Raw genomic sequence first — 10,081 nt, 5'->3', positions numbered from 1 at the left:
TGAAAACTGATTCTGTTTTTCTTCGGAGTAGCATCCCAGGCAGTGGTTTTAGGGACGTCAAATTAACGACACATGAGTAGGAAGACAAGCCATTTGCGGAGGTGGGTCCTCATGTGGGAATGAAGACCAATTCGTGACGCACACGAGCGGCCACAGATGCTGCATGAGAATTTATCCACAGAATCACATTACGTATATTTGTCTGGCCAAAAGCCACTGCGTGGGAGACTATCTTCGGAGGGGAAAATGTGCGTAACAAGGCCGGCTAACATTTTGAAAACCGTCGGGCACCCAACGGATCGTTTCGGTAAATGATCTGTTCGGAAGGCCCTTAATCCCCTACAATTTTCTAAAGGGAATTTTCACCACAAACTTTCGTGATATGGGAAATTTAAGGCCTAGTGTTTTCGGATTGATGTAAATGTTGTTTCGGGTACGGAAAAAAGGTCAGCTAAGATTTTCGGAAAGGAAATAAGACCTAAGGTTTTCGGGAAATGGACAAAAATGCCCTACTAATTTCGAAAGGACTCAAGTTCCCCTAGAATGACCGAACAGATAAAAATATTATAGCGCTGCCTAAAATGAACCTATAGAGCTTTAAAGCCACTCCAGATCGCTTTCAATGACTTCAATCTTCAGCTCAGGAATCTTAACAAATAAGGCTTTATTCAACGTTTATTCAAACTTTTTGTAATCCTTTAACTGAAGGGGGGACCATCACGCAAGACTGCGTTACCTTAGAAAACTATGCCTTTACACCATCAGACAATCTGGGAACACTTGGAACATCATTTCATGTGTTTTGCTTAAATATTCTCGATGCGACATCTCCGGCTGGCTTACCGCCAACCATATCTCAAGAACTGTGATCCACGCCGTCTTCAGACATTTTGGATCGGTACATCTGGTGGCGCTTACATGTATACAAGACGATCGCCCTTACTTCACGAGATTAAACTTGTGTGAAGATCATGGCAAAGTTCTGAGTATAAGTTTCAGGGCAATGCCTGCTCACAGAAGTTAAAAGTCCAATGACGTCTTTGCAATTTCTTTCTCCCTCTTTTTTTTTTCTCACATTTTTTTGAATCCGTTTTCGAGAAGACCAGACGACCACTTCCGGCTAACTGGTTACGACGGTGTCAACGCAATGCGGCAGATTTCAGAGATTTATGATAACTTCTGAAGTAGAGTGTGGTTAACTCCTTACGTCCGAGTTTCCATTTCAGTCCAAAAGGAAATTTTTCATTCCTGCCAAGTACGGCTCCAAAAGTGGAATTACAATAAAGGTTAAAAATAAATAAGAAAAACTTAAAATAACTCAATCTCAGGGATTGGAGCAATTGAACCCGAGAGAATTACAGTTCAAGAAAGGGATTATTTTGAACTTCTAGAATTTAAATTCCGTTTTTTGGAGCTGAAGTAGACTTTGATGTCAACAACTTCCTGTTGTGTCACTTCCATCCTATCCCTCAAACGCCCTTTGGTTTGGACAATGGAGTGATATGTATGCCGGACTGGTTGTGAAAGAGTTCAAGCGTCTTCGATAGCGGCCATTTCCAATTCCATCTGTTGACAAGGGAACTGCTGTCAGGTAGGACTCCATTGTTACTTCTTTCACTCTTGCTTCACTGTCCAGATTTATCACACGGAACACGTAGTGAATTTTTCGGATTTTCCCATCCTTCATGGTTGAATGGTTGAGTTATAGCCAACCAAACTGCTCTCTCTCTCTCTCTCTATATATATATATATGTATATAAATGTTGGGTGGCTTTAGTCCTGTGCCTTGCTGTCACAAAACGGACCAGCACTCCTCGTTGCTAATGGCCTTCTTCTCAGTCGGGATGGCGTAACAAACTCAACGGAGGGTAAAACTTTACTGCCAAAACAATCAGTCTGCAAATATATTTTGTTGCAGTTACGATAACAACCGTGATGACGTCACTGATATTAAACGTGGTGGGAAATATTGCAGACAGTGACAGCTGAACAAAATCGATTGCAAAAGGGAGTAAAATTTTTCAATACTGTTTTAAACTTGTCGGTAGGTTAAATTACTACCTGATAACTGCTAATTTAAAACTACCGTTGATCACTGGCTGCTGAACTCAATTAGCCTGCCATCAACCATAAAGTATCACATGACTACAAAAATAACTTTACTGAAAATTTGTGAAACTATGGGATTGGAAGAAACATTCGCAAAGCGAATGACGAAGAATGCCCAACCTGTAAAACATCAGCATATTTTCGGTAATTTGGGGATGAGATATTGGTGATTAGTTTCGAATCATCAAACTATCATGAAAGTGCTAATATTATCTCCCGGCCGCAAATTGCAAAAATAAACCCAAAATGCTGATTTTGGGCAAGTAGGCTTTTTTCATCATACTCATCTCATACCATTATTTCACAAATTTGGTTTTATTGACGTCATCCTTTAGGACTCGAGGACTCGATCTATTTGCTAAATAACCAATAAAGGTTTCATCATGAGCTGGACTTCCGTATACGCGATAACGATCTGCTAAAACGCGCTTAAAAGCCTCTTCTCTGAATTGGGCGGCGGAGAAAATGGATATATATGTTTATAAACGGCTTTGTTTGAGAAGATCATTTCGTTTATTCAATCATGATGTTGCATGTTTGCCAAAATGGTAACGAGAAGTCAAAATTTAGATCTTAAATGGTACACTCAAATGTTTGGTTTATCAACAGAGTCGATATAAACTAAAGGTAAATTGGCTAACGTAAAGAGATTCGAGTGCCGACGTTTCGAGCGGTAGACCTTTGGCATGAGAGCGAATCGCTCGAGGCGTCAGGACTCGAATCTCTTTACGGTGGCCAATTTACCTTTAGTTTATATCGACTGTTGATAAACCAAACATTCGTTTCTACTCCCCAGCGACGCAGCACCACAGTTTGTTTAGAAACTAACCCCCTATCCAGTCAACTAGCTGATGCAGCCTCAGTTTATAAGCATAGTGATGCGAATTCTCTTTCGATGCCTTGTTTTGTTTCACAGTGTAGTTTTGACTCCCTCAAGGCTCTTCATTTTGGGCGGGCTTATAATCGTAAGAGTTTTGGCGCATCGCTAAAGGTTGGCGAAAATTAAATCCCCGGAAGCCAATCTACGTAAAGGAAATGCGGAGTTATCATTGACTTGCTAATTGCACAAATATAGTGTGTAATATTATCACCTTTCCATGTTGGGCCCAGTTTCAAGTACACTGCATTATACAAGGCAAGTGGAATGTCATGTATATTCTGAGCCGTATGATAAAGATTTCACAAAACGTTTGCAAAACCGCAGTTTGCGGGCATGGAAATTCAATGGGCTAAAGTAGTTTATTGATTCTTATCTGTTCAGTTTAAATTCAAGATTTGTCGCGAAACATATAGTCTAAGAGTTCTATCTTATGGACCGGAAGAATATTTTATTTTCTCAGTTTTGTATTTTGGCTTTTCCAATTATTATCGCAAACATTTTAATTACCCCCGCACGAAAATGTTATTTTCCAGTTTTTGTGCAAACTTTCAGATTCTTAACCCAGCGAAAATAAAAGGCTTTAAAGGTACTTTCAAACAGTTTATAAAACCGGGTTAAACCTAAGCTTAACATCAGGGTACTAACCAGCCCTTACTGACTGAAAATAAAAAGCCCACCAAATTTCATTTTGAAATCTAACTACGTCATAAAAGTGACAAGTAACTCGCTCAGTCCATTAGCATGGAATCGCAGTTTTGCGATAATTGTTCGCTAGAAACTTGGCCCCGCGAGTTGCTGAAAATTTTGATAGCGAAATCAAAGAGTTCACTTAAATCGCCTCCAGCGGCCATTAACTTAAAGGCACAAATGATGGCCATTAAAAGTAAGCTTCGGCAGAAATTTAGAACGTTAGCCGCTCAGAATGCTTGACCGGTGCTAAAATATACCATGACGCAGGATATAATAGAAAATAAAAATAGATATTCAAAACAAAACAGTATAACAGGTCATCCATTATACTGGCTTGTGCGAAAAAACATTTTGTTTGTCATTTAAATATGGCACCGCCGATATCTGTTAAACTTCCCTCATATCGATCGAAGAAAAAGTAAAATTTTGAAAATCAAATTATAGACACTCCGTTCTTCGATATAAACAATTAGCTTAAGTCGTGTTTACCTGATAATTTATCCGCCAAAAATATTGGACTTGTTGTGTCAGAATGGTTTCTCTTACATCGGTAAAGTCAGACAGCTAGATTTTGTGCGGTGAAGTAAATTCTAAATTTCTATCCCCGTTCTGAATTACATATGTTGCAGTTATTGTAATCAGTATTTCACAGTTTCAATTTAAAATCCTGAAACTTCGCGGAGTCGTATACTCAAGCGTTCGCAGCTGGAAAAAATTAATAAATATTACAGTTCTAAATCAGTAAAATCTACAGGGGAGTTGTCCAACGCAAAAAATTTATGCAAGACGCCTTCAGGTTTAACTTTAACAACACGAAAACCTAGATTTTCCACATCATCTGTTTTCCCCAATGAATTTGTTTGAATTATCTCTAAGCCTTGATCCTTTCCAGTGCCATTTACATGCCCTGTGAAGACATATTTTGCGTTAGCTTCGTTAAGTTTTGGTGCGATTTCTTGGCGAATGCTGACATCAATGTTGTCGTCGCAGTTAGCTTCGTCCATGGTTTTGCTAAACCATGGTGTGGTTTGTAGAAGAATTATTTGCTGTGGCGGATTCACCTGCGCTTCCAAAAGCTTTGATTCAAGCCATTCTTGTTGTTCCACTTTTAAAGTTTCCGTCTCAGTGCTTGAATGTTTGTAGTAAGCGGTGTTTAGCACTAAAAACTGTATCCCTTCTACCCAGAATGCGAACCAATCGTCGCCGAAGCTTTTCCGATACGCTTCAATGGAGACTAAAGACGGTGGGCCGCCGCAATCGGTGTGACCACAGACACATACGACGGGTATTTCCGGGCTCAATTTTTCAAACGCAGACTTGAAACTCTCCAATTGTGGGAAGTATTCTTTCTCGTCTGGCTTAGCATTAGTGAAATTTCCATGCACGAGCAAAAATCGTGGTTTGGGTTTCATGTTGTTGAGAACGTTGATGATTCTGTCCATGGTTTGCCTTTCTGTGGCGCAGCTTTCTTCCGGGTGAGCGGCGCGACCAAACGTAGGGGATACAACTTGAACGAAATGAAAGGATTCTTTACTGGTACCCTCGCGGTATCTTGTAAACAGAGGCAACTTGTAGTCTTTCGCTTTTAAAATGCGACTCTCTTCAGGGGTTTTTCCTGCTCTGCTAGCTTGATTCATTACCAACGCGTCTGGATGAATTTCCAAATTCAATGTCATCTTGTCCGGTCAAAGTATTTTCCCACTCGAGTTTCAGTCGATCGCGTCAGGCTCATCGGTTCGTGAATTTTGCTTTGTAGTTTTTTTTACCGGTCATTATAAAAACATATGCCCTTTGAACAACACATGCGTGCTGCTGGCTAGCTACAGTCATATGCAAATTTCAAACCTCTTGTCAAGTACGAATGTCAAAGGATGCAAATTTATTTAATATATTTTATACGCAGAATTAATTTTCTTACCATTTGACAGAGCCGTGTTCACAAAATCTCATCAAAAAGAAACCTAACCTTACTTTGCGACATATTGTCAATATTTTTTAGTAACATTTCAGTACAGTACATGATTCTAGGGCAGGAATTTTACCGCTCGTGATCATATTGGTCCCCATATTAGTTTAAACAACACTCAGTTCAGTGAAAAGTATTTTCGAGTATTTGACATTTTTTAATTCTTGTGGTTAATTTAGAACCTTAATCTGACATCATTGTTTCTTAGACATGTTTAAATATTAAAAAGACAATCGGCTGAGAAGTCTCGATAATATAAAACAACTTTTCCTATTTAAGTTGCAGTTTATACCGAGTTTCAACCGGTGACCAACGGCTGTTGTGTTGTCAGTTTTAACAGTCGCGATCGCCACAATCAAATATACGAAACATTTAATATTTATAGTTCTCGAGTTTTGCTGTTATGAAAGTCAGATCTACAGTTAATCAATTTTTACAGAAAACAAATATATTAGAAAAATGACTTTGACATCACTAGCCAATCGAAATACGCAATCAAAATTAACAACAAAGCATTCTGGCTTGCATGGAAGAAGTAGCGATGCAACCGCCTAATTTAATTCAGATGACCTGATTATACTCAGAAAAAAGGCCCGAAGCCTGAAGAGTATGTTAAATTCCCCAACGAAGAGTTGGATCCTGGTTAAATCTGGCGAATTTGTGTCAGATGGATCTAGCTAGAATGGAGTTCTATGAAACGTTTTAAACTAGGCCATTTCCGAGTTGCTTAGAGCCTCGTTATGAAAACGAGGCTAAGTGCAAAGCTTTGCATATGAAAATTAGTTCGTTGGCATATATGAATGAAACAAAACAATAAGAATATATACTTATATAGCGCCAAATCAATACTTGCCCGCGACGCTTTATAATGAATAATGCCAAAAAGATGGATTGAAATATCAGGTTAAAACCTAAAATTATCTAAAAAAAAAAAGATTTCTTAAAAATACAATAATCACTATTTAAAAACTTTGCACGAAGCCTTGGAAATGGCCTACCGTATTAACCAAAATTAAGGAGTACCCAACTGCAAGAAGAAATGTAACCAAAAACATGATTTTATTCATTTATAGCTTAGTGAAGCGGTCAAAACTACTATACTCGAGCAGGACTCACAAAACCACAAAATAGATGGTGGCCTGTTCCTCCATGCCTCAACCTCAAAAGATGGTGTCTTTATTGCATAGCCACCCTTCTATCCAGCAGTAAACTATAACAGTGAGATTCAAACCTCTCTTTTCTCGTTTATCTAGCAGTGCTGACTCTTGGGAGGTAAATATTTCTGGGTCAACTCAAATTTCAAAGCCAATAAAATTTTGTCGGCAATGTTCATGAGACAGGTGGTGTCTTCGATAATCCGTCTACCCAGACAAGGTAAAAAATAAAAATAAATAAAATAAATAACCTTTGTTTACCCTCGGCAGTGTTTATAGCACAAGTGCTAGTGGGGCCGAGCATTAATGTCACAAAGAAATAATTTAAATTGAAATGGTTACAAATCCCAACTGGCAGGAGGCAGACCAGCTGGCTATTTACAAGCGCAGCCGAGGAGTTGATCTCAGGGCTACCGAGAAATAACTCCATCTAGTGGTCAGAGCAGGACACCCGGATTTCAAGTCCGGCGCCCTAACCACTCGACCACGCTGCCTCGCTGCCGGTGTGTCCTCTTCGAACAAACCGTGTTATGACCAAGATTTCCGCACAGGCATTCCATGTACCTAAACCAAGCATTTGGTGTCCAGTGTCTCTTCAAGGGTCGAAACTTGGGTCATCGTACTGTGGTTCTTAGTTCCGCGACTGTGTTTGCACATGAAATGAAAGCCGTACTGAGCTGCACTTTCATGTGGTGCTGTGTATTATGCCGGCGGTACAAGGTGTTTCTAACTTTTGAGTCCGCGGATGAAACCCTAAAGTGTGACCATTCAAATGAAACTCACTTCTACTAAGTTTTTTTAAGAAAGCTACTGAGTTGTACTTTCCTGTGGTGCTGTTTATTATGCTGTACGAGGTGGTTCTATCTTTTTGAGTCTGTGGATGAATTTCCTAAAGTGTAACCATTCAAATGAAAGCTAATAAAAGCTACTGAGCAGTACTTTCCTGCGGTGCTGTTTATTATGCTTGACAAGGTGGTTCTATCTTTTGAGTCTGTGGATGAAATCCTAAAGTGTAACCATTCAAAATTAATGAAAGCTACTGAGTTGAACTTCTGCGGTGCAGTTTATTGTGCCGTGCGAGATGTTTCAGTTGAATCGTCCGACTTTGCCTTCCCTGTAATGGACTATAGATGGAGGCTCCGCCCAAAACCGTACCTCTTTCAGGCTGGAGGTACACAAAAGAGAAGGAATTTGACGAGCCGAAGTACAAAAAGGGGAGGGAAACTGATTGTCATTTAGGTGGGAAAGGGCTTTTCAAAATCTCTTGAACGGAATCACCGAAAAGACATGCAGTATTGCTACTGTAGTTATGTGAAAGGGGTACTATTTTGCATAGCAGGTGTATTAAAGGGTTACCAGGTTACCTTTTTTGGTTGAAAATGGTACATACACCAGAGATACCACCCAGTGGGAAGTGAAGCTTTATGCTACAGAAATCGGGTTGGGCTTTGGCCGTGCCTAACGTCAGATGGGAAGTGAGGCTTAACCTTTTAAAAGATGTTTAAAATTTATGAGAATGTAGATGAAATCCTAAAATGGGACCACTCAAATGAAAGCTAAAGCTGACATCAATCTTGAATTTTCGTAGAGCATTTTTCAATCCACCATACTGAAAAAGATGGCAACTGGTACATTTAATCATGATTCTTAGCATACAAAAACTCCAAAAATGCTCACAAAAAAGCACAGAAAAGTTAAGAAAGAAATTTTTTGGTAATGGTAAGAGAAATCAAGAAATCCAAGATGACAGCTGAGTGAACTAAATGATGGTATTACAAATGTTTTGTATTTGGGTGGGGTGGGGTGGTGGTACACAGGCTCTGGAACCAGAAGCCCATGTCCCTGGAACTCAAAAAGCACAAACCATCTGACTAAATAAGGGTTAATCCAGAATTTTAATAAATGACAAAGCATTACTCAATACCAGTACTTAAGTTATGAAAGTGTACACACAAGCGGAACTACAGAAGAAAACAATTCATTACAAAATTCAACACTCCTGTTCATCCTTGATAGTATTTCTGAAGGTCAAGTTTCAGTACCAAGGCGAAATGTTATAAACTCCAAGGACAGGGGAGGGGTGTTGTTGAGCTTTTGGACACTTTTCAGAGCAAAGCTGTTGGTATGCAGACTAACAGTACGTTTAGTAGATTTTGTCCAAGCACCTGTTTTGAAAAAGAAGCATGCTAAGCTGCTGGGGGAGGGGTGGGAGGGGGGCAGAAAGGCCAGGTATCAGCAGGGATTTTGCAGCAATTATCTACCTATAATGGTACTTTTGGCCATTTTAGTGGACTTTATAAAAAAATGTCAAAGATGTTTAGTGACTGTTTTTAGCAAATGCCCTGAAGTGGGGCAATGAACATAAAATCTCAGGTTGGCTCAAATTCCCTGGCTTTAGCTGTCCCTACCCCCCCTCCCCCCCTTTCCCCCCTGTGGCTCAAAATAATTGATAAGTGCATTTCACACACTGAAAACAGTATCATTAACCAGGAAACTGGTAAGCTACCTATAAAGACAATATGAGAGTTCTCTGAGATTAATCCATCCTAGCTTTGAGAGTCCGTGTGGTGACTTTATCTTTTTCTATTACATGCACAATACCACCCCAACCGCTAACAGCATCTCGATCCACCGCATTCATAAGCGCTTGCGAGATGGTCTCAAACAGATCATCGGGCTCCAAATCTGGTTCCCATAACGACTCGCACATGCCATACATCTGCTCCGAGCAAGTTCCGCTCACCACGAAATCTTTCGTCTCCATAGGGCAGCCGATCAGATCCAGTGCTGCGATGTAAGGCTCGTCGGTCTTCGGGTTTAGTCCCGCAATGACGGGTTCCACGAAGTACGGACCGAATCTCCGTTCATATAGCAAGTTTGACACCATGCTCATGAAAGTCTTGGGCTTGATCTGGCGATTCTCCCGCAGTTCGTACAAGTTCTTGCGGAAGGTAAGCCTGTTCGCTACGGTTTGCACGTCCGTGGCCAAGCCGGGAAGACCAAGAAACAGCTTATCACCCATCTGAAAAACTTTCTGAAAATCGCATGACAGGGTCTGCGCTTGGATACCCAAACGACGATCTGCAGCAATTGCGACGCAATCTTTGCCAACCATCGCTATGATGGCGGCACCATTGTATTCCATAATAGACATTTTGCCAGGCTTGTAAATTTGTCTTCAAATCTTCAAGGAATTATTTTCTCTGGGAAAACCTTTTGTCACGAGCACACCGCCGAAAGCAAGATGGCGGTTTTGCTGAGTAATTGGCGCGGTCACTTAGT

The 10,081-nt window shown here is 40.3% G+C and overlaps 2 protein-coding genes across 2 annotated transcripts; both read right to left on the bottom strand.

Moving 5' to 3' along the window:
• Nucleotides 1-3,329: 3,329 nt before the first annotated feature.
• Nucleotides 3,330-5,467, bottom strand: LOC146484834 (serine/threonine-protein phosphatase CPPED1-like). The gene has a single exon (XM_085104171.1). It carries the CDS (start codon nt 5,353-5,355, stop codon nt 4,405-4,407), a length of 951 nt encoding a protein of 316 aa, XP_084960297.1. The 5' UTR covers nt 5,356-5,467; the 3' UTR covers nt 3,330-4,404.
• A 3,210-nt stretch (nt 5,468-8,677) lies between these two features.
• Nucleotides 8,678-10,076, bottom strand: LOC146484833 (proteasome subunit beta type-3-like). Its single transcript, XM_085104259.1, has one exon. The coding sequence runs from the start codon at nt 9,951-9,953 to the stop codon at nt 9,336-9,338; it is 618 nt and encodes a 205-aa protein (XP_084960385.1). The 5' UTR covers nt 9,954-10,076; the 3' UTR covers nt 8,678-9,335.
• Between the last annotated feature and the right edge of the window lie 5 nt (nt 10,077-10,081).

Source organism: Pavona decussata, unplaced genomic scaffold, assembly GCF_977016875.1.
Source record: "Pavona decussata unplaced genomic scaffold, jaPavDecu1.1 SCAFFOLD_29, whole genome shotgun sequence".
Taxonomy (NCBI): Eukaryota; Metazoa; Cnidaria; class Anthozoa; order Scleractinia; family Agariciidae; genus Pavona; species Pavona decussata.
This window is presented reverse-complemented; position numbering and strand designations above follow the sequence as displayed.

Bases quoted from the DNA above. Each gene is read 5' to 3' on its own strand.
- LOC146484833 (XM_085104259.1), bottom strand. From the start codon at position 9,953: ATGTCTATTATGGAATACAATGGTGCCGCCATCATAGCGATGGTTGGC.
- LOC146484834 (XM_085104171.1), bottom strand. From the start codon at position 5,355: ATGACATTGAATTTGGAAATTCATCCAGACGCGTTGGTAATGAATCAA.